Raw genomic sequence first — 25,276 nt, forward strand, 5'->3', positions numbered from 1 at the left:
TTTTTGTGTTGCCAATTGTCCTCTAATTGGTAGATTTGATGAGCCACGATGACGATTAGACACGTGGCTTTAATGACTTATGGATGGTCATGTCTATATAAGTCAACTTGAGTAAATGGTGATGGGACCAAACGAAGCCCACATGGCACAAGGTTGGCGAAGTATGTTGATTACATAGTGCGAAACGTAACTATTTAGCAATGTATAGCTAGCACAAAGAGGCATTTGTGATGGGTGAAAGTATGCCTCATACAAGATATGCTTCTGGCAAGGTATAACATTCTGTATCCATATACTCCATAGCACACGAGCCAATCTCCAAGAAAGCCAACAATTTTGATATTGTGTATGGTTTCTTTTCATAATCTATGATTTGATTCACTCTTGTATATACGAAGGTTGGATCCCATATGTTTTTATACCTACATTTGAAAGGAACCAAATAGTTTAGGCTAAGTTGCACTGGAGGAAAAGATGGTTGTAGGACTTATAACCATTCTCACCAACTAATATCATAAGTTAGGAGACCGTTCATATAGATTTTCCAAAAGAAAATGACCATCTTGAAGGTGCCTTAAGTAAACAAACTTTTTACTGGAAGGAGCAAGGCCATCATTAGCCTAAAATGGGATATTGGTTATTGATATTGTTAATAATAATAAAAACTAAAAAGCTAATTTAATAAAGAAATCACCAATGGCATTGAGTTTCCAAACAATCTTATCTTATCTAACAAATAAGATGATAGTTTTTTTCTTAAGAATATGATAGGTTCCTTGATCCAGGAGATTGCTTGCAGTGCTTTAGTCCCAAGTTATACTTCAGTGATCACCAAGTTGTTAGAAAAAATTCGATTTGAAAATAATTTTCTTGCACAACAAAAAAATAAAAAATTTTGAAAACCGACCCGTTTTGAGATATTTATAGCAATAAACCCTAAACCGAAACCATACATGTGTTTCAGATAGGCGGATCCTTGTCGTTCTCGGCTTTCAACCAAACGACCTTCTCCGCTATTCTTGTACCATAAACTGCTTCGGGTATGGACTCGAACCAATTGAATTAAATCATATAACTAGAAATTCTTTTCTTTTATATAGAAAGAAAAATTCTCTTATCAAATAGAAATCAGTAGAATTATTATTCCAAAAAATTATACTCTCTCTATCTTTCAGCAGAGTAGCAATATCTTAAAGTTGTTTAAATAGTTCTACCGGTGTCATCTATTTATAGGGAGAGAAAGTAGAACCCTCATTGAATCAAAGAAGTTTACTTCAACTAGAGAAACGAACTCTTTTTCTAATTAGGAGTATAGGTGGTGGCAACCCTAATTAATATTAACTAGGGCTAGTCATTCACCCTATTAACATAATGGGCTTTTGGGCCTCTTCCATATCGGGTCTAATTATAAGTACTTTTCAAGCATTTAACCCAATATTTTATAATTTGATTCAACCCAATATTGTTTTTCTATTTCCCAAAAATAAAATTTAATATTTATATTAAATAATTTTCTCATATCAATTTTACCCTCAGTAAAATTATGACAATTTTACCCTTGGTAAAACTTTTGAGAAAATATATTTAATGTTTCACCATTCAACTTGTTCAATATGATCAAATGGTTTACTTTCATTTTTGGGCTTTAAAATAGCTCAAAAACATAAATTTATTCTTCTGGTCATTTTTTAGTAATCCATGTTCATTTGCAAATAAATAATTTCTCATTTCTCATTTTCATTTCAATTTTGAGAAAATCACATTTATTTTTGAATGATTCCATTTCTCCATTTTGGAAAAATCATAATCATTTCTGAATGTTTTCCATTTCTCTATTTCTATTCATTTTGTTCATTTTGATTCAAACACGCAATTCATTTCTGGTTTTAATGAGCTAGCAGAGGGACTAGTTGAACACATGCAATTGAGGCTCAAATGATTTATAATTAAATTCCAATTTTTCACCTATTAAATTATAAACTCATTTACTCACGAAGTCATTCCACTATAGTATTGCGATTGAGCTCTCCCCAACGACATACCATTACGAAAGCAACTCGATTAGTGCTCGTCCAATGACTTTATCATAAGTGTGTTACCCTCATAGGATATCCTTAATCTTTTTTGGGATGGTATTCGTTCTCTCAATATGATCTTATTTTATTTCATAGTAACTATTACATCTTCCTTTATGAAGATTTAATTACTATCAAATAGTAATCAAGTTATTCATCACAATGATGAACGACCCGTGGTCACGTTTACTTTTCATCAACAATGTAATGCCAATGAGAGGATATCATTTACCCATGTCTCGGGCTATGAATTCTACTATTTTGAATGGCGCTACATACTGTAGAAGTCGTACCACCTTACGCACCAGCTTTTGGTTCCTTATATATTCAAACTTAGGCTTTTAGTTACATCAAAGTGTATAAGTCACACATACATAATATGTCATCCACTTAGGATTTAGGTATGTCACACTATGAATATCTCAAGTGAATAAAACCATAAACGGATTCAGGATCTATTCTTCTTGGGTCCAATCCGATGTACTGTCAGTCCAGTCAGTCACATCTATGTCTCTATTTTCTGGGAGTCATCCGCTTTGATGCCCAAGACAAAACATCTCCCCAATTGGACTTGATAGACGACATATTAGTCTTTCAATCGATTTGCTCATTTTTTATTAGACTAAGGACATGTTTAGGTTCGTATACTAATATAGTCTTTCTGTATTACAATCCGACTATGTAATATCGCTTAATATTAGTTAAACATTAGACTACCAGTGAGCAACATTTGCTTCCATTTTGCTTTGCGTGCAAAAACCATATGAGGACAATATACAAAGTATTAATGTAATTCATAAATAATCATATTAACTAATCTGTTCGAAAAATTACAAATGTACATTGACAAAAATACATACCATTTCAACTTGTTCAACTACAAACATTCATCTAACCTTCTATTACTCATTCACATTCAATCATACCATTTCAATTGTCACATACATGTATCAAACATGTTTACCAAATCATATACATTCAATTAGGCACTAACTTTGCCAAAAACTTAACATTTCATATAAGCATTAACCTTACCAAAATCAAGCATTATAAAGGTTGCAAGCTAACATTTATCATTTCAAGTTAACTTATTCAAACACCTATATACATTCTACAAAATCGAACTTAAAATGATCGAAAAGCTACCAATTCAAAAACAGGATAGTGCGAGCTTCTGGACGATTTGCTAGACACGTTCCGCAAGTTGAAATCCATAGGAAAAGGGAAAAAATAATGGGGTAAGCATATTGAATGCTTAGTAAGTTCATATGCATTAAACAAAAACTTACCTCATATTACAACTAATCAAATAAGCTACTTAGATTGGCAATATTTGCCTAAACATGGTATCACATATCAATAAAGTGAGTTTAACATATAGTCACATCAAATGGTAATTCAAACATATATCATTTCAATCCACTAAAATCAACTTTTCAATACTACATTCATAATCAATTCAACATTTAACTATTTGAACATCAAATTCATATCATACACAAATATCCTATTATACCAATTACCCGAGCTGAATATATATACATGTCAAGTTACTCATCCGAGCTAAACCTTTAAATTGACATCAGGTTACCAGTCCAGGCTAAACTTGTGTCACAAGTATCTTCGGTACATCAATTGCTCGTCCAAGCTGACCAAGCAATCAAATGTGTCATTAAAGGTTCAATTTCCGACGTCAAGTTACCATTCCAGGCTAAACTTGTGCCACATGTATCTTCAAGTCCGCGAAAAATGTTAGATTTTGGTAATCATCGGTAATCAATTCATACAAGCGTGCACAAAACCTTTACCAAGTTCACCCAAACATTTTCAACACACACACATATATATAAATACATTTCTTTACAATTTAGCCCCAATCTCACCTTTTATACCAAATCACAAATAATCCAAATTTCAACCAAACATACACATATTCATAATTAAAATACACAAAAATTTAAACATATTCATACCATATGAATTTACCTGGTCAAATTAGCCAACAAGTTGAATTTGCAAGGACTAATCGATAAATTTGACTTTTCCCCGATTATCTCCAATTTGGTTCAATTTCCGATCAATACAATTATTCAATTCAATTTATCAATATCAAACACTTTTATATCATCTCATACTAGGCATGAACTAGTTTAATTTCATTTTTTGAATAATCCTAAAGTTTTGCATTTTATTCAATTTAGTCTTTAAAATCGAAATAGTCATAACTTTCAATTTTGAGCTTTGATTTTGAAATCGATCCCAACCATATCCTTCTATGACCCTCTAATATCTATTATTATAGAAATTTCAAATCAATTTCGTAATTTATACACTCTAGTCCTTAAGTTCAAAAACTAATAACTAAACATTACAATCTAGTCATTTTTTCACATCTAAGCTTAAAATTTAACAATTTAACACCAAATTATTCAAGAAATCAACAATGGAAACTTTCAAAAAAATTAACAGTTTCACAAATTGGTACATGAGCTAGCTAAATCAAGCTCTCATGACCTCAAAAATATAAAAATTACAATAAAATGACTAAATTGAACTCGCCAAATCAAGGCCGAAAGTTTGAAAGCTTCCACACCCTATTTCTTATTTTTACTATAGGGGAGAAGAAGAAGAAGAAGAAGAAGAGCAGATACTTTATTTTTCTTTTAATTTTGTCTTATATACTTTGTTTAATTTTTAATTAATCAAAATTAACTTAATTAACTCTTAATTAATTAAGTCTTAAGGATAATTAACAAAAGTTAGTGGATTATGTCATCCACCACCACCGTTTGACCATTTAAAAATGGTATTTAAAAATCTAAAGTGATAATTATTTATGATTTAGTTCATGTATCTCAATTAACTATCAATTCAACAAATTTATTGGACCAAACTTGAATATATTTCTATATTAACCTTGTAAATATTAAGTATTAATATTTATGGACTTGATTTACGTAAATGGGGTTCCAAAACAGTCATTTTCAACCCCATTAAAAATCGGACTGTTACAATTGGTTTTCAATTTATCAATGATTTTTAAAGAAATTCATTAAAATTTTTAAACAAAACTAATATTATAAAAAATATAAATTTAATATACAAAATCGACCCGTGCATCATATGGGAATACAAACTAGTTGATTTTCTATTATTCTATTGATATTGATATATTTATTGAAAATATTACAAGATTTCAATATATGTAATTTTATGTGCTAATAAAGGTTTTAAAATTAATTTTAAATTGCTTCATAAACTTTTTCCATATTTTCAATCAATACTTTATTGTTTCAATTTACACTTTGCGTTGTGTTAATTATTTGTTTGTTTCAAATTATAGAGTAAAAAATTGAAGTTTACAATATGCTCTAAGTCCTATACACTTCGTACATTTCGAATTTAGCCCTTCTACTTTTATTTTTCAAGAATATAGTCTCTACTTTTCAAATTTAAATAATTAGGTCTAGTTGTTACAACTATTAAAATTCTTCGAATTTCTTCATTCAAAATCATCATGATGAAATATTTTTTCTGCTGGAACAATTTTCTTGAGAAAAAATTGACGCTAGAATTTTATTGAAATAGTTAACAATATTAGCTATTTAGGCTAATTAATGACAATATAGAAGTAGAGAGATCAAATTATGTCAAAAATTAAAGTATCTAGATTAAATCTCAAGTTTCAACATAGTATAAAGGCCAAATTTAAAAATTTACCATTATCTTATAATGTAAAAAAAAAGACGCAAACCTAGAAAAAATGTGAAGCCATGTGTCAGTCTATAAGACTCTTGGAATATTTAAATTATATATAAACACATAATGTTTTAATCGAAAAGTTAACGTTATTAACTATTTGGACTAATAGATAACATTATAAAAATATAGGATCAAATCATGCTAGAAATTAAGGTATATAGATTAAATTTTAAATTTAGACATATTAAAAGGATCAAAACTGATATTTAACCATTTTTTGTAAAATGCAAGAAAATAAAGAAAGGGAAAATGGTTGGTCTGCCACGTGTTAGCAAAAAGGTAGGTCCTTTATCTTTTATTATTTTTAGAATCAATGTATGTTGAATTTGAATCTTTGACTATTTAATGAATATATTAATTACTACTTTGAATTTGATAAAATAATTATATCTAATTAGGCATGTTTTGGAAAGATAAATTTAAAAAGTTAGTTATGAATTTGAATGATTTTAATGAAAAGTATTAAATACAAAATTAGTCAAAAGTTTTAATTATCATCATTGATTTCAATTTTAATTCACATTAATAAAGTTTTAATGTTTAATTTACAAATTCGTATTTAAACTATACTCTTTTTTTTATCTTGATGTTAAAAATATTTTTTTTGTCACAAGTTGTACTTAAACTACTTTTTTTTTCCAATTAGTACCTCCGTTAGTTAAAGTCTATTTTAAAAAAGGATTAACCTATAAATTAGTACTTAAATTATGCTATTTTTCTCATTTTTGTATCTAATATTTTTTTGGTCACAAATGGTCTCTATTATCTAAACTGTTATTTTCCCAAGTTAGTACTTTTGTTGGTTCAATCGTTAATCAAATTCTCAAAAAGGATTAACCCATAAATGGTACCTAAACTATGTCATTTTTCTCATTTTGGTACCTAACATTTTTTTGGTCACAAATGATATCTAAACTATTTTTTTTCCCAAGTTTATACCTTTGTTAGTTTAACCGTTAATCAAACTCTTAAGTTTATTTTTAAAAAATAACCAATTAAAAATTACCATGTAGCAAGAAAGACAAAGTATTATTTTCTTTATATATATTTAAGAATATTAAAAATTCATTAAAAATAAAAATATTTAAAAAAATAGAAAAAATCAATTCAATTGGTTTGTATTGGTTTGCGAGTCAATTGGTTCAATCCTATCTTTGGACCAGTTTTTGGTCTAATCGGTTAATTTAGTTCTAAAAACACTAGTTTTGATTCGTGAAAGAACTTTTTCAATCCCATCAGGTTGATCAAGTAAGTAACGAAGTTCAAACATAGAAATAATTGTCAACGTCCCAATCTTGAGATTGCCAATTTCAAGCATTGTTCGCATTGTCATACATTATAAAGAAAAAAAAAACAGATTGAAAAAAAATAAAGAGAGAGAAATAATGTAAAAAAAATTAATTTTTATAGTTTATATGATATGGCAATCTATTATTGGTTGAAAATTTTTTAACAAATGGGTAAAGAAAGAATAGTTTAGGTATCACTTGTTACCAAAAAATGTTTAGGTAACCAACTCGGAAAAAAGTATTATTTAGGTACTAATTAATAGGTTGAAGCTCTTTTTTTAAATAGACTTAATGATTTGACTAACTAATGTACCAACTTAAGGAAAAAAAGTAGTTTAGATACCACTTGTAACAAAAAAAAATTAGGTACCACCAAATTGTGAGTTAATCCAAATTTCAGTTTTAATTTCCTAATTATAAGTCATACAATTTTATCTTGATTAATTTTGGTTATGGAGAAAAACATTTCAATTTAGGCCATTTTAGCATTGCTTCTAAAAAAGCACTTTTGAAATAAAAATATTACTAAATAAGATGTTTTTAAGATTTTCAAAAGTGATTTTAGGACAAAAAAAATGCTTTACAAAAACATCCTTTTTAACCAAAAGTAATAGAAATTTTTAACTTTTACTCAAAAAAAATACTTTTAAGAAACAATCATTATCTGTAAAACTGAAAAGGCAAAATGATAAATAATCTGCCTAACAATATGTTAGAAAAATTATATAAAAAATAAAAAAGTCTCTTGCAATTTTTCTTTCCATATATTAGTATGTAAAATTAGCTCAGAAAAATGACAAGACTTAATATATAAGTGATTGATTTAACCCTTCAATTTGTCAACATCCTAATTCACTTCAATTGTATCATATAACTCATTATTGATTTTGCTCTCTACTTCTTTTTCAAAGATAGATGACTGTGTACTAATGTTACCTCTTTCACTTTCAATCCATCTTTGATTTTTTTGCCCTTTTTCTCTGATCTAAAATCATATTTATATACATACCAAATATTTGAAAATTATTTCAACCTCAAATCATTATTACTTATACACCAAAAAATATATAATTAATTAAAATATATAAAATTCAATTTAAATAATTAAAAAATCCAAAATAACAAATTACTCAAATCATAGCTGCTTTTTTTTAAGTTAAAAAGATGTTGTTAGTCCCTATATTTGTATATAATCTGAGATTAAATCAATGTATTTTAAAAATTAAAAATTTAATCATCTTACTTTTTTAATTTAAAAATTCTAGGCTAATCATTATCGTCATTGGTATTTTTTGTCAAAATTTGTCAACTTATTATATTTATTTCCTTTCAATCATATGTCATATCATATGAGGACAAGCTAATCATAATTTCAAGTTGACAAATTTTGATAAAAAAAAATACTTATGAGACTAGATTGAGATTTTAAATAAAAAAAATTAGGACTTAACTTTTAACTTTTTTAAGTATAGTGATTAAATCTCAAATTTTGTCAAAGTATAGGGACTAACAACATATTTTAACCTTGAAAAAATGTCTAAAATGCTTTTTTAAAAGGGAGAATTAATTTATAGAAGAAAACTCAAACACAACAAAACCACTAATTAAAAGGATAGATTTAAACCCCAACTAATAAGCTTACCTTATACACCTAGTCCTAGCATTCAACTTCATTAGCAGTATCTAAATAAAAATAGAACGTAAATTAGCAAGAGGAGAATCCCACTTTGTATACAATTTAACAAAATTTTAATGCATTCTACTACTTTTGATTTCAATCCTTACTTTTCTTTACTCAGATGAAGACTTAAAAAAAGATTTTTTCAATGACCAAAATAAAAACGACCTAAAAAATGGGTGATCAATACGAAAGTATAAATATGATGTGAATATGATTTAACATGTACAGTCAACCGCCTTAAAAATTTAATGCTTGATGTCAAAACAAAAACACCGTAAAAGTTTAATAACGAAATTACGAAAACATAAACTCCTAAAACCAAAACAATCCACCCATAGCTAAGATTGGTTTTAAAGGTGGTAGGTGAGGTCAATCTTTTCTGGTCTTTTGGCTGCTATGATTTCTTCTTTAGATTATGTGACTTGTTGTCTTGGATAGTCCTATGTACATGCCATCATTATTTAAATAACAGTTGCCCTTATAAAAATAGAAATAAAAACCGAAAAAAATAAAATGCAATTTTTTATTATTATTAATAAAGTGGGTAAGGGCATGCAGTAGTAATTGGATATTGGGCTGATAAGGGGAAGCAATAAAAATGGGCCGATGGTTAAATGGGTGAAGAAGGCCCATTAGTATCAAAGTCTTGAGAAGAAAGATAACTGAAAACACGATCAAATATATAACCCAGTTTCCAAGAAGAAGAAGAAGACCAAACACACCGAACATCCAACTAGGGGGAGGCAGAGAGAAGAAACAAAGATGAGCAGCATAGGTACTGGCTACGATCTCTCCGTCACCACTTTCTCTCCCGACGGCCGCGTTTTCCAGATCGAGTACGCCGCCAAAGCCGTCGATAACAGCGGGTCCGCCCTCCTCCTCCTTTCTTATATATTTTTTTAGTACGTCTGAAATCTAATTTTGTTTTTAAAAAATAAATTTTCTTTTGTGCAGAACTGTGATTGGAATTAAATGCAAAGATGGGATCGTTATGGTAAGTATTTTCTTCTTTTTCCTTCATTGCTTATTGTGACAGACAAATACACGAACAGCAGCAAATGTTTGGGTGTGGAGTAAAATGGGTATTATTTACTTTAGGGAGTGGAGAAGCTGATAGCATCAAAGATGATGTTGCCTGGTTCTAATCGAAGAATCCACTCAGTCCATCGTCATTCCGGCATGGTATTCACTATTCTTTCAGCTTTAGCTTTAAATTAATGGCATCTTTACCTACATTTTTTCAATGTTAAAATTTGGGCTTCTTACTCGCCTTTTCTCTTGATATTGAATGCTGTAATTCAGGCAGTTGCTGGATTAGCAGCTGACGGTAGACAAATTGTGGCTCGTGCTAAATCTGAAGCTACCAATTACCAAAGGTTTTTTTTCTTTAGTTTCAATTCCCAAACTCCAGTTTTAACTACATCTAATTATAATTTTCATTTTTTTCTGGTGTTGAAGTGTGTATGGTGAACCCATCCCTGTCAAAGAACTTGCTGAACGTGTAGCAAGTTATGTGCATTTATGTACCCTTTACTGGTGGCTCCGGCCCTTTGGCTGTGGCATAATTCTCGGTGGTTATGATAGAGATGGTCCTCAATTATACATGGTTGAACCATCTGGCATCTCTTATGTAAGTTTGCATCTCCTGATTATTGTTTCAGTTTGTTGTTCTTTGTTTGTTGATACTATTACTTTGTACATTGGTATTATTTCTATTTGCTGCTAGTCAATGATTTATGTCTTCTTGTTTAAGTCCTTGCTTGTTATAATTGATATAGAGATACTTTGGTGCTGCAATTGGGAAGGGAAAACAAGCTGCCAAAACGTAAGTAACTTAACTATCTCTTTCGTTCTATGGAACTTAGAGGCTGGTATTTGATAAAATTATTTTGTTATGCTAGCTAGTTAAATTAGATGAATGATTGGCGCATATGTATTCTCTATTTCACTTTTGCCATCTCAACAGGTGAAAGTTAATGTTATATTTTGATGTAAGGCTCATCCAATTGTAAAGCATTTTGATGGTTTTGTTTCTCTCTCACTCTCTCTTTTGTGAAAACTAATCAGCAACGAAGATACTCATGGCATTCTCTTGAATTATTTAGATTCTTCCTCCATCTTTGTGTATCCTCAATATTGTGGTCTGCCTTCTCTTTCTATGAAGTGAAAGAAATGGATGCATCATAGAAATTGAAATCTTCAAAGTTGAATGCATATAAAATTTGAAAACAAAAAACTCTCAATGGAGCCTTAGTTTGAACTTGTATTTTAGTAAAAAGAAAGTACAAAAATGTGGACTGGATGCATCATGTAGCCGAGTAGATTAAAAGGCAATGGACTATGATTCCACCTCTGCCTGCAGTTTCACTACTTCTCATTTGCATGAGTCATCAAATCAAGTTATTAGTCTTAACATGAAACTATCTAAATGAAATGATTTTCTCTGTTCTGTGCCTTGAGGGGCTTTATCCTGCAAAACATAAATAAGTTAAAGCCTCTCTTATGATCTTTTCAGAACCTTTCTTACGATCTCAACCTTTTAAATCTTTGATTACCTCTTTCTTTCTGTATTCATCTAACAAATAGCTTATGAGTTTGTGGTTCAATGAAATATGTGGACAGAGAAATTGAAAAGTTGAATCTGTCTGAAATGACATGCAGAGAAGGGGTTATTGAAGTAGCCAAAATGTGAGTGTTGCCTATCCTAATTTCTTCCTGTTTCTGTTCTAATGCATTTATTTGGGATCGGGGCATCATAATTGGTGCTTTTAAAATTGTTTGTTCATTTATTTTTCAGTTTACTCTTTCTTTTTTTTCCCTTTGAGTGCAAGTTTTTATGCTACTACTAGATTTAACTATGCTAGTTATTCTCATAAGCAGCATCTACAAGGTACATGATGAAGCAAAGGATAAGGCCTTTGAACTTGAGATGAGTTGGGTCTGCGATGAATCAAAGCAACAACATCAAAAGGTAATTTCTTCAAAATTCTGTATTTTGTTTCAACAACCAGCAATGACAAAATTCCCGGCCTTTTCCTCTATGCATGTTGGTTACATGAATTAAAATATGCCATTTTACTTTTTCATATACCAAGTAAGATTAGTAAAAGTAGGGTCTTTGCTTTGCTTTTACCCATGTATGTTCTGCCTTTCTTGACACAGGAGTCTCCCATTGAATCACATGCAATAGATGCATATAGGGTCTTTAATTGCATATGTCTAGAACAACCTTAAAATCTTTCTCGTGTTTTATTTCAATTGGCTCTATCTCATTGTTCTAGAAGGCTTTCATGGTCAAACAATTATAATAGCTGCTAGATGCTATACTTGTATGCTCAAACAATTATAATAGCAAGCTAGACCTTTTTGGGCATATGTCGTCACATAAACGGCTTAACGATTAGGACCATAGGGCAGGTGCTTGCAAGAATAATTCATTATTTTCCTTGTAATGTGGCATTAATGATTAATATTGCTCTTTGCTCCCATGTAATTTAAACCTCTTATGGAGATCACTTATTGCATGTAGATGTTTATATGTTTGTATTCTTAGAAATACATCATCTGAACTGTTCCTCGTTTTTTTAAGGTTCCTGATGACCTGTTAGAGGAAGCGAAGGTTGCTGCTAGGACTGCACTAGAAGAGATGGATGCTGATTAAATTGTTAGTGAAGCCAGAATAGTCTTTGTTATTGATATTTTCATCTTCATGAATCCCCATTGTTATGGTTTAAACTTTCCTCGTATCATTTTCATATAAGATCCCTGCTGACAATTTTTTTTAGGAACATGGATTTCAAACGGAACAACTATAAACTATGCCTTTGTCACTTTTTATTTAGGCTTCAACAGTGCAAACTAAGAATTTACAAAAATCTTCTCGGTTCCAAGAATCTTGGAATTTATTTTGTTCGAAATTCATATGAAGAATTGGGATGTTTGATAAATTTATAGAAGGTATAGATTTGTTGCTTGTAGGTTCAACAAATTTGGACATAAGGTCTAAATGTAATATGGCAAATAAGGTAATTGATTTAGCTTTAGTTCAGGTATCATTGTTGTTGTTGCAACATATAGGAAGATGATATGAGTTTTAACGTGTTCACATATAATGTATTTGTTGTCTTTGGTAATTAACGTGTTCACATATTATCTAAAAACTTAAAATTTTTATATGCTTTTGAGAGACATTTGTCATTTTTCGTAATTTTAAATTTCTTAATTGATGGTATCTAATAATAACCAACAACCAACAGTATATTTAATAGTAACCCACCCTTTAAATATTAATATTAGACCCATCCCAATAGTGGTTGGAATGTATCTTATTATTCAAGTTCTTTTTCTTATTCAAATTTAGGTTTTGATGTCTAGAATCATTTATAATGTTTCTTTAGCGTATTTGAATTCACGTTTTCTTTCATCAGTTATAATGTCAATTCAACTGAGTTAAGACTTAATCGGCCAATCTATTGATCTATAAATTGTAGCTTTTTACCTATTGTATGTGTATATAAAACGTTCTTGGTGGAAAAAAATATGAATGAAAGATCCCACTGAATTGGATCCATAAATCTAAGAAATAATGAGAATTTTTTCTCTCTCAAAATTTGAAAATTTAGGATTTGAATTGTTATTTTCTCCTAAATTGTATTGATTTATGTTAAAGATTTCATTTCAATTGGAATTTGGTTATTCACCATGTACGAGGATTCCCGCTAAGCATTCATGGCAAAATGGCTAAAGCGCTCAACTTATAAATAACGAATTTGTAAGTTCAATTTTTATTGGATACACGCCAATGGGACCCTCCAATAAGTTTATTAGAATTGATTTTGTATCAAAATAATTTCATCATTTATATATGAATAATATTTAGTACATTGCCTATAAATATGATATTATTTAAAGTAATGTTTTCATGTAAATTAGGAAACAATCTTAAGTGGAGAAGTTCATAATGTGACAAATAGTAGATCTTATTTATTGATATATCAACACTTATAATATTAAAGTAATATTAAGACCCACTATTAAATAAATAATATTTTTATATATTTTTAGAATTAATTCTATTAGGTTCTTTTCTTTTACATTATTCTGATTTCCCACTTTTAATAACTATTTTTATATTTTACAGGTTTTTAATATTTAGTGTATCATTTTATTTTATTCTATTATCCGCTTTTTGTTACTTTTGTAAAAATTTAAATTCCCATAATGAAAACCATCCTAATAAAAATTTAAAATTAAACATATACTATGTTTTAATTTTCTAATCACATTATTTATGAAATGTTATAATTTTAAAAAAGAAATAATTAAAAGTAATTTAATTAATACATACAATTAGCATGTGTATTGTACAAATAAAACAATTAGAATTAGATTACAACTCACTCACGACGCAGATGAAAAAACTTAGCTAATAAATTTAGGGTAAATTATACCAACAATCACTTAACTTTAGAGTAGTTGGCAAAACAGTCACTCAAGTTTCAATTCATCCACACAACTTTCGAAAAATAATAAAATAGTCATTAACATTATCAAAAAATGACAAATCAATCACTTATTAATATTTTTCGTTACTATTTTAACGGACCGCTAACATGGTAGGTTAACAGGCTGACATGGCAAGTTAACTTGTCGGGTTTAGGAAAAAGTGGTTGATTTAGGGTAAAAAAACACGAATTGGTTGTGATTAAAGGAGGAAAAGAAATTCAAAAATAGGGTTTTGGATTAGAAATCGATTCAAAAATTATTTTAGGGTTAGAAAAACTATTCAGAAATCGATTAACAGGGTTAAAGGCAACAAGGAATCTGGTTTGAGAGAACACCGATAACTCCGGATTGAGTGACCCTGTTGCACTCCTCCAACTGCAAGCACTCAAGAGAACCAACAGACTTGGCAAAAGCCACCAATCCATCACCAGAAACGAAGCAACACCTGCAAAGGCACATCTGCTTCAAGTTAGCGCATCCCTTTCCGGTGGCTTCAAGACTCACATCAATTTATCCCAGCAAGAAGCAATTGTAAAATAGACCAACTTTTGCAGACCCTGAGCATTACCCATCACCCGAAATCCTTTCTTGCTCACATTTTGTAGACCACTCAGCATCAGATTAATCACAGGCTTGCCATAGTGCCCAATCATAGCAAGAGAAAAATCTGATATGCTTAAACCCTGAAGCTTAACCTTTAAAAGGATGGAAGATGCTGATGACAACAGGCTTGAAACTCCATGATCCCCAACAAGTGGGCAATCCTTGATAGAGATGGACTGCAGCTTGGGGTAAAGCTTTTCGATAGCTTGGAGGCCCTCATTACCAATCTTTGGGCAAGATTCGATACTACGTAGTCAAATTAGGGCAATTGGCGACGATGGCAATTAGCCCCTTATTTGAAACGGGGGGGCACCGGCAAAGATCAAGCTTCTCCAACAAATGGCATTCTTTATCTATCTTGCACAAACCTTCATCTCCACGCAGAACGTTCCACAAAGAAAGTACCTTCAGAGAAGGACAACCTTACTTCACGTGAAGAGTTGCTTCCCCTAATAGAAAGCTTTCTCTTCTTCTCCTTCTTCTTTTTCTGTTCTTCTTTTACTGCATAGACCCTAAATTGGTTATAAATGGGTTGTTTAAATTGGTATTAAGTAACCAGCTGGATGGTTAATGATATCAAGGAGTCCATCAACTGCCATGTCAATTTTCCGTTACGTCTGTAACAGAAAATTATTAAAATGACTATTTTATTTTTTTTAAAAGTTAAATAATTAAATTAAAACTTGAGTGACTGTTTTAACAATTATCGCAAAATTGAGTAACTGTTGCTGTAATTTCCTCATAAATTTATTAAAAATAATAGAAAATTCAAATGTGGTTTGGTTGAAATAATAAAATTGTGATAATGAAAATTATGATATTGTGGATTCAAAGCCAAATATGTGTATGTATTCTTTTTTAGATTTTATACAAAATATTAAAAGACAAAAATACTTTCAAAATAATATTATTTCTTTATAAAAATATTAAATTTTTAATAATTTTACAACTAAGTTATAATATCATTGATATGTGACATAAACTCAATTGAATTCTTAAATAATAGTATATATGAACGCACATCTATAATAATCACGTTCAACTATTTGACGAGTAGATTAGTCTTGTGGTTAAACTACATAGATGGTCATTCAACTATCAAAATTTTCATTTTAAGCACCTAAAAAAGTTTACAATTTAAGCACATATGTTCCATAGTTCGATCATTTTGGTCACTCTCGTTAAAATCACAAACAAAAATTAGACATACATTTTGCTTTTAAATCTTGATTTTCCACATAATTAAAGAAAAATCCATGCAGTTATTATTTATTAAAAAATTATCATTTTAATCACTTAAACTTTTGTTGAATACCCATCTTAGAGGAAGTGCCAAAAATGTCATTTGAGCATCCAGATGGTTGGGTAGTGTAAGAGACAAGTAGTTGAAGAGAAAGGAATTTATTGTAATTATATTTTTCATTTCCTTTTTGCGCTCATTCGTCTTTCCTTCCCACTTCATTTTCTCTCTGTTGCATTTCTCGTACACTAGAAGCTCACAAATGCAAATGTCCCATTTTTTTTAGAGTTAATGCCTTATTTAAATTAAATTAAAGTTTGGGTGGTTATAATGATGATTTTTTTAATGATTAACAACCACAAGGAATTTACTTTAGTTATGTGGAAAATCAAAATTTAAAAGAAAAATTTATGTCTGATTTTCGTTTATGATTTTAATGGGAGTGACAAAAATGATTGAATTATATAACGTGGGTGCCTAAAAATGCAAGTTTTTTTTTAGTGCCAAAAATGAAAAAAAAATAGTTAGGCGACTATATGCGTAGTTTACCCTAGTCTTTTAATATACCAGTTAGTAATCCGATTCTTATATATTTAAGTTTGACATTCGGTATTTAAACAAAAAACAAAATCTTTAAGAGTTCGAATAAAATGTTTAAAAGTTTAAACTGCATTAAGGTTGAATGTCGAAATTTAACTTGTCACATGAAAAAAGAATAATTTAATCATTATTGTGATTTAAAAATATTGAAAAAAATTTATGTCACTTTAAAACACAAGTGGTTTTTATAGTTAAAGTTAACTCTGCTTAAAATTTAACTATAACATCCCTCGCTTGATTTTATCGTCGAGTCTGAGTTACAGGATATCACATTCGTTGTCAGAGCAACAACTATCAATCAAACAACATACAAAGATTTATACATATGATCAAGTGTTAATCAAGCTCAAAATATGTTAAATAATCATTTTCGGGTCTTAATCGAATTTACAAAAGCTAAATACCATCTCGAGGTCAAATTTGAACTAAACTAAAAAATTTCAAAATGTAAGAAGAGGATATCGCGATCCCAAAGAAAATAACAAAACATCAAAATATGTCAGGTGAGTATCGCAAAATCTAGGGTTTGGTATATCGTGATCTGAAAGATAGTAGTCAAACTTCCCAACTTGAGGATCAAATTGCAAAGTTTACAAAATAATTCGGGGTCAATATAGCGATATCCAAAGTGTGGTATCGCAATACTAAAAATAATCCACTAAGTCTTTGTTTTCTAAAGCCTCAACTTAGCATGCTAATCAACATTTGGCCCTAAGGTCCCCAAATCAACCATTCAACATAATCACTTAAAAACATATCTAATCACTTACTTTTCCATACTAAAACAAGTTAATTACTCATCTAACTCAAACTGATCCGATATAGATTCAATCTATCACAAAACATACCAATTCAATACTTCAAATTATATACCATTCATTCAACCTACTAACCATTCAAATACCAAATTCCTACCTATGCAAATCCATGTTCAAACATGCTAATTCATTTCATTTCACAACCTTTGCCAAACCACTTAACTAACCATTTAACTAGGCATTTCAAATGCCAAATCATGCATTTTCAAGCCATATGCAAATGCCAACATCTAGATCATATATATATACATATCAAGTTCAATACCATGGATCAAGATGACTTTCAAACATCATTTAGGCTTCATACATTTAAGTTTGTTCCAAAACACCTATATACATTCCACAAACTCGAGGTTCAAAATAATTAAACATCTACCAAATAGGTGATAGGATGGTGTGAGCTTCGAGTTGATTCAACTTGACGAGTTTCGCAAGATGATCTACAAGGGAAATGGAAAATAAACAGGGTAAGCATATCGAATGCTTAGTAAGTTCATAGGCATTAAACATAAACTTACATCAATTTACAATTTGATACAACAAGCTATTTAACTTGACAAAATTTTTCTAAACATAGCAATTCACATATCAATAAAGTGAGTTAACATATAATGACATCAAATGGCAATTGAAACATATATCAATCCATTTCAATACAATTCCCATAATCAAATTAACATTTAACCAATTGGATAACGAACTCCACATTCCATTGCCATTTTTCACTTTTCATTAACCTTTTTAACTCGATGAACTCAAGTCAACAAATTCAGATAGACAAGTAACTACACCACACCATATTTGTAATTATATAGTATTTTTAAAATTTGATAAACAAATTTAGTAGGGCAAAAAGAATATGAAATTTAAAATTTGGGTAAATTACATTAGTAGTCACCTAATTATTAGTAGATTTCTTTTTTGGTCATCAACTATGAAATGTTACAAAATGGTCACTTAGAAAAGAAGTTTACTAATAGTTGGGTGATTACTAGTGTAGTTTACCCTTAAAATTTCATTGAAGTAGGCCCAAAAGTCCGTCCGAAAAATAGGAGAGATTAGACAAAAATATGAGACTCGAAAAATGGGCTTGGTAAAATTTAAGCCTTATTCTCTATATGGGCTGGGATTTTAGCATTATTTTTTTGGCTCGAGCTTAGCTCGGCCCGATCATAATATATTACGTTCTAAAAATTAATTATATATATATATATATTAAATAATAACTATATATTTATATTAAATCACTAACCTAATAACAATTAAATTAATAACCCAAAATCTAAAAAACTTATCCAACTAAATAATTCAACTCAAAACATTTATCGTATTATTTTGTGTTTTTTAATATAATAAAATATTTATTATATTTATGGTAATGTATTATTTTTAAAATATATATATATTTTTTAAAAATTAATCTAAAAAATAATCAAATATGGGGGAATAGACCTAAATTTATTTTTCTTAAATTAAGTCAAGTTTGAAAAAAATAAAATCTATTTTTAAAATCGGACCAAACCCAAACTTCAAAAATTAATTTAAATACATTTCATGACTCCATGAACACCTCTATTTCCGACATATTTAATTTAAAACTAAAATAATAAAAAATCCTAAAATTGACATTTTGAAAATGTTATTTATGTTAACATTTTCTTATATTAAAAAAAAAAGGAACAATTTTTTACATTTGCCGAACGTAGCCAGTACAAGATTGTTTTTGTAGTTTAGTTTAACTTCTGCAACTCGACACCGACACCGACACCGTCACCGTCGCCTCTCTATATTCCGGAAAGTTTCTACTTTAACCGATTTTTTCTCCCAGTAACTATGGCTTCAGGTCTCTTATTTTCTCTGTGATTTTCTTTGATTCTAATTTAAATTCTGTAAAAAAAAAAAATCAGTTTCGCTATTAGCGCTTGATAAAATTGTTTTCTTTCTTGGATTGGACAGATGCAGATATGGAGGATTATGGATTCGAGTACTCCGATGAGGAACCTGAGGAACAAGACGTTGATATCGAGAATCAATACTACAATTCCAAAGGTTTTTTTTCTTTATATATATATTATTCTCTAATCTTAATTTTGGTATGGATTCGATTATGCTTTGTTTCAGCTTTACCAAAAAATGTATAATTTCTGTTTCTTCGTATTTTTATATGCTTCAAAATATTACTTTTAGATTAGAGTTAGAGCTCACTTTTCGAGTATAGTTGTGAAGGGCTGTTAGGGTTTATCCCTGTCAAATTGGGAAATTATGTAGTTATAATTTGCGTAGTGGCTGAATAATAACCTAAACTTATTAGGCTCATTATGAGTTTAGCCATTAATCTCATTTCCACAACTTCCTCTTGGTTACATGATAATTGGTTCTTGAATAGCATATTTTGCACCCTAGAGAAGCAGTGGAGGTGAGCTCAAGGGTCCTATTCTGTCTGCATAAATGCTTAAATCCTTGTTGTTGGTTGACAATTTTATGATTTCCTACTTATTGTTACTAATAATTTGTTTTCTTTTGTCGTAAAAGGTTTGGTAGAAACAGACCCTGAAGGAGCTCTAGCTGGTTTTGCTGAAGTGGTCAGCATGGAACCGGAAAAGGCTGAGTGGTGAGTTCTTCAGAAATAATAATTTTATTTATTACTTTTTGGTATTATGGCTATTATCTTGCCTTTTTACAATTTATGCCAACTAATGCTTTTTTTACTTTCCTTGTGCTAAGTCTTTTTATGATTTAGCACTTCGTAGGTATATAGGGATGAATTCCTCTTTGATTTTACCAAATAGTTCCCTTATATAAATAAAAGTTCTTGGGCATCTTGCAACCTTTACAGATTCTTGTCTTTGTTTTATCTATCCATTAAAAGCAATTATGCCATTCAGCAAGAAATATGTATTTTATTTGAGCTGTATTCATCAATATTAAATAGTGTACTTGTACTTTCTATGCAAGGGGATTCAAAGCTCTTAAGCAGACTGTAAAGCTCTATTACCGATTAGGGAGGTATAAAGAAATGATGGAGGCTTACAGGGAGATGCTAACATACATCAAATCAGCAGTGACACGGAATTACAGTGAGAAATGTATAAATAATATTATGGACTTTGTGTCTGGGTCAGCTAGTCAAAATTTTGGGCTCCTGCAAGAATTCTATCAGACCACTCTAAAGGCCCTTGAAGAGGCAAAGAATGAGGTTAGAAAACTATCAAATGTACAATACCATCACTTCAGCATTTGCATAAACATGTGATGTATTGCTCTTGTCATGCAGAGACTTTGGTTTAAGACAAATCTTAAGCTATGCAAGATCTGGTTTGATATGGGTGAGTATGGGCGAATGAGCAAGGTATCTTTTCCAAACCTTGTTATTTCATTTACACAGGATATAGAACCATAGAAATAATCATTTAATGTGTTGCACTATCAGATTTTGAAGGAACTTCATAAATCTTGTCAAAAGGAAGATGGAACAGACGATCAAAAGAAGGGAAGTCAGCTTCTGGAAGTATATGCAATTGAAATTCAAATGTATACCGAGACAAAGAACAACAAAAAGCTCAAGGTAATTTAACTTCCTTTTTAAGATACAATGTATAAATCTACAACCGGCCAAGCAGTTGTTACCTCTCTTTGAGAGGATTGAGGTCTAAGGTCTTCTCTGCTAGGTTTTCTCTATTTGTACCTAAAAAGTCAAAATCTGACAGTAAGTATTTTAAATCGAGCTGGTAAGATAAAGAACTCTTTATTGATGAGGAAGGAATGATTCTATGATTCTATTACATGTCAAATATGATTACTTACAAGTGGCAATTCAGGAGGGGCACATAAGCAGTCGTAATTCTCTTGTAAAGGTCTATTACTGAAAGCTAGTTTATATTGTTTCTGCTGTCACCATTTATCTACCATTTAATAAAAATACATGGTAGAATATGTACCCAATTTTCTGCTTTGCGGATATCAAGTATGCTTCCTTCTGGAATTCAAGTGAAGCAATGTTAAACTAAGATATGAAATATGTAGAACTTTAGGCGTGAAAGTTCACCTGTGTCTTGATTTTGCTATTTTTTTAGAATTCTAGCAACTCTCAAATTTAAACTACTAAAGTATATTCACTTGTAGTCTGGATTGGTTATCTGGATCCTGGTCAATGACATTGTTTACATTAGCATGAAGCACTATTAGTTAATCCTTAATACTGAAATCGAGAAGTTTTCACTGTTGTTTAGTCTCAATTGCATGTGGTCGCTACTTCTCTTCCTGACTGATAATTGTAACTTTGTTCTATTTTATATTATAGCTGAAAAACCAACCTTGGTTCTGTCTGATAATTGTTTTACAAAGTTATACAGTTATGTCCTGGTTTGGTCTTTATATAATGGTTTAGCTGTGACTGAGATATTGGTTTTAATGCAGCAATTATACCAGAAAGCACTTGCTGTCAAGTCTGCAATACCACATCCTAGGATCATGGGAATAATTCGTGAATGTGGTGGCAAGATGCATATGGCTGAGCGTCAATGGGCTGAGGCAGCCACAGATTTCTTTGAAGCTTTCAAGAACTATGATGAAGCTGGAAATCAGAGACGTATACAATGCCTAAAGTATGATTATTGTCTAATGTAATTTTTCACATTTTCTGTTTGATGCACGATCCTCCTTTCTCTTTCACTGGTAGCATAATATTTGACATGGGAGCTGAAGCTCTTTTAGCCTACTGGTTTAATCCCATTATAGCACTAGGGTGATCACCCGTAACAAATGTTTAAAATGGATTGCATTTCTCTGAACATGTTTGAGGGGGTACTTTGAGGCAAAAGGTTCTTTCATCAAAAGTGACATAAGCAATAAATAATTGCTACTAAAGGCATAAAGTTTGAGGACAGATTGTAATATGGAGGAAAATGAAGAAAATCCCAGTCAGTGAGATCTAGGGGAGGAAAAAAAAGAGAGACAAAGTAGGGATAAATTTGGTTGGAAAAGAAGAACACTATCCTAGAGTAGAGATATTGCAAATATTATTAGAATCTTATCCAATAAATAAGTCCTCGTATGCCTTTCATTAAATCCACTTGGTCCTGTCTTTTCCCCAATTAGTTAGAGTTTCAAATTTATCTTTTCATCTTGTGGGTTCATTTCCAGATACCTTGTTCTAGCTAACATGCTGATGGAATCTGAAGTTAATCCTTTTGATGGCCAGGAGGCAAAGCCGTAAGTGCCTTTTTATATCTACCTTCTAAATGTAGCTTCTCTCTCTCTCTCAGCATTCCCTTACTGCAGGTACAAAAATGACCCTGAGATTTTGGCGATGACAAACCTTGTAGCAGCCTATCAACGAAATGAGATAATAGAGTTTGAAAAAATCCTTAAGGTTTGTGCAATGCTTTCAGATGTTCTGATATATATTGCTGTTTGCATTTGTTTGCTTTCCTTTTTGTAAGCTTGGATCTCTTCTTTCCTTAGAGTAACCGAAGGACAATCATGGATGATCCGTTCATCCGAAATTATATTGAAGATCTTTTGAAGAATGTCAGAACTCAAGTACTACTTAAGCTTATAAAACCATATACGAGAATCCGGATCCCTTTCATATCAAAGGTGAAAGCTGCAGCTTTTCCTTTCTAGTCGGTTACTTTGAGTGTTTCATTTTATTTATTTCCCTTTCGTTATCGTTGCAGCTAGCATTTCTTGTTTGAACTCTCATTTTTATATTAAACTCCATATATATGCTTGTATATTTCTCAAATAAATATATATACATATAATTTGAACTCCTCCATGAACTTTCAACATTCAGGAACTCAATGTGCCAGAAAAAGATGTAGAGCAGTTGTTGGTTTCCTTGATCTTGGATAATCGAATCGATGGGCATATTGATCAAGTGAACCGGCTGTTGGAGCGTGGTAACAGGTCAGCCTACTTATTATTCACTACTATACAAGGTTGAGTTAAAGTTGAAGCAACATCACCGTGATTAAACTTTTACTTGCATTTTGTTGCTTGTGCAGGTCGAAGGGTATGAAGAAGTACACTGCTATCGATAAATGGAACACACAACTGAGGTCCCTTTATCAAACCGTTAACAACAGGGTTTATTGAGAAAGCAAAAATGCTATATGATATAATCCCTTTGGCTAAGGTACTCCCCTTTCTTTTTGGGGCTACAAGAATATGCTTGCTTTCTTGTGTTAGGTGACTTTAGATAATCTAGATTCGAAAGTTTATGTTTTGTTTTGGTTAGTCAAAGTTTTATTCTTATTCAATGACAGAAAAAAGAAAACCCGATATATTTGCCTGTTTGCAAGAATTTTGATTCCGGGTTGACGCTGTTATATGAAGTGATGATGTTGTGTAGATCTGACATGAAAAAAGTGATACTAGCACTATAAATATATGATGGAATCAAAATCTACGTTAAATGCGGTCACATCGGTTTGTTTTGTCGTAATGTGTATTGTCTGGTATATGAAAGAATGTAGACTTATAATTTAGTGCTGTTTAAATTCTTCAGAACAATTAGAGCTTATTCTTTTCATATATGGGTAGGATAAATTGAATCATATTGAATGCAAGATTGATAGAACATAACAGTAAACAAATTAAGAAAATATTTCTGACTTTTCATTGATGAATAGAGAGGATACTTGCTTTGCACAACTGCTGTTAACTAATTAACAACTTTAACCATATTCACAACTGACTTCAGTTATTATTGATATACATACCAAAAATGGAATTTCGTTTATGTCTAATTTTATCATTATAACAAAGGTGGTCCCCGTTATGAAGAGCAAGACCAGCAAGCATACATGTATAAACTAAATTTGTCAATATCCTAACCAAATATTTTTAATATATATTGATGATTTTGAAATGATTGTATGTATCAATGTCGATATATCCTAATTTTCTTCTCAAAATAGTTGCCAGAAATAGATTAGTTTTGCATATAAAATATTTTTAACACATCGAAAGTAATTCTAAATACAAATCCGACATGGGGCGACATTGTTTTCTAACCTGATTCACAGTATTTTAAGATTTTATTTTTTTGGAAATTTACATTATCATCTCATCGTGACAACTGTTAAGGTAAAGACCCATTTGAAAGAAAAGCTAAACATTTATAGAAGTGGAAATTTTAGCTACTTCTCTTTTCATTTTTCCAAAATCACTTAACTTATTTATTCTCAATTTATTAAATTTAAAAAAATAATCAACCTAACCAGCCAATTCAATTAATTGTTCCGGACTGATACTTTCAATCCTATTGGAAATGAGACTGGTAGTGATATTTTGGACTGTCCAATACCAGCTCTGGTTTCCCAAGAGATGAATGTCACCGAGGAAGAAAATTACAGGGCTGTCTTCCAAATGGGGTCCAATATTTATATGGTTCATAGTTTTTGGGACATGGGATAGAAGAGGGGAAATTGCATAATGGGATAAATGCTACAAAGGTTGTGTTTATTCCAGAGATCAAGGCTGTTTTTATATTAACATAACATACATAATTTTAAAATACTTTATTTATTTAAGTGTTTTACTGAATTTGATACCATATCAATCGAGTCACTACTTCAATAATAATTTTACAAAAAAACCCCTCATTTTTAAAGTAATAAATATTATTTTGAGGACAATTTATCCTTTTATATAAAATCTAGAAAAATACTTTCGCATAATGAAATTCAAACTCAAAA

The 25,276-nt window shown here is 30.5% G+C and overlaps 2 protein-coding genes and 1 long non-coding RNA gene across 3 annotated transcripts; 2 read left to right on the plus strand and 1 right to left on the minus strand.

Annotated features, from left to right (window-relative positions):
• The first annotated feature begins 9,300 nt into the window (after positions 1 to 9,300).
• On the plus strand, positions 9,301 to 12,682 carry LOC107891482 (proteasome subunit alpha type-3). Its single transcript, XM_016816306.2, has 9 exons — positions 9,301 to 9,673; positions 9,762 to 9,801; positions 9,906 to 9,989; positions 10,110 to 10,183; positions 10,266 to 10,437; positions 10,586 to 10,632; positions 11,430 to 11,495; positions 11,688 to 11,778; positions 12,397 to 12,682. The coding sequence occupies exons 1-9, from the start codon at positions 9,570 to 9,572 to the stop codon at positions 12,466 to 12,468; spliced, it is 750 nt and encodes a 249-aa protein (XP_016671795.1). The 5' UTR covers positions 9,301 to 9,569; the 3' UTR covers positions 12,469 to 12,682.
• A 1,646-nt stretch (positions 12,683 to 14,328) lies between these two features.
• On the minus strand, positions 14,329 to 15,632 carry LOC107891481 (uncharacterized). The gene is made up of 2 exons (XR_001682229.2): positions 14,881 to 15,632; positions 14,329 to 14,757 (listed from the first exon to the last, which is right to left on the minus strand). It is a non-coding gene; the product is annotated as an uncharacterized lncRNA (long non-coding RNA).
• Positions 15,633 to 19,147: 3,515 nt separating this feature from the next.
• LOC107891480 (COP9 signalosome complex subunit 2) lies at positions 19,148 to 24,000 on the plus strand. The gene is made up of 12 exons (XM_016816305.2): positions 19,148 to 19,416; positions 19,530 to 19,622; positions 20,106 to 20,184; positions 20,529 to 20,769; positions 20,848 to 20,922; positions 21,004 to 21,138; positions 21,990 to 22,177; positions 22,716 to 22,784; positions 22,854 to 22,944; positions 23,037 to 23,171; positions 23,371 to 23,483; positions 23,582 to 24,000. The coding sequence occupies exons 1-12, from the start codon at positions 19,407 to 19,409 to the stop codon at positions 23,670 to 23,672; spliced, it is 1,320 nt and encodes a 439-aa protein (XP_016671794.2). The 5' UTR covers positions 19,148 to 19,406; the 3' UTR covers positions 23,673 to 24,000.
• Positions 24,001 to 25,276: the final 1,276 nt, after the last annotated feature.

This window comes from Gossypium hirsutum, chromosome D09, assembly GCF_007990345.1.
Source record: "Gossypium hirsutum isolate 1008001.06 chromosome D09, Gossypium_hirsutum_v2.1, whole genome shotgun sequence".
Lineage (NCBI taxonomy): Eukaryota > Viridiplantae > Streptophyta > Magnoliopsida > Malvales > Malvaceae > Gossypium > Gossypium hirsutum.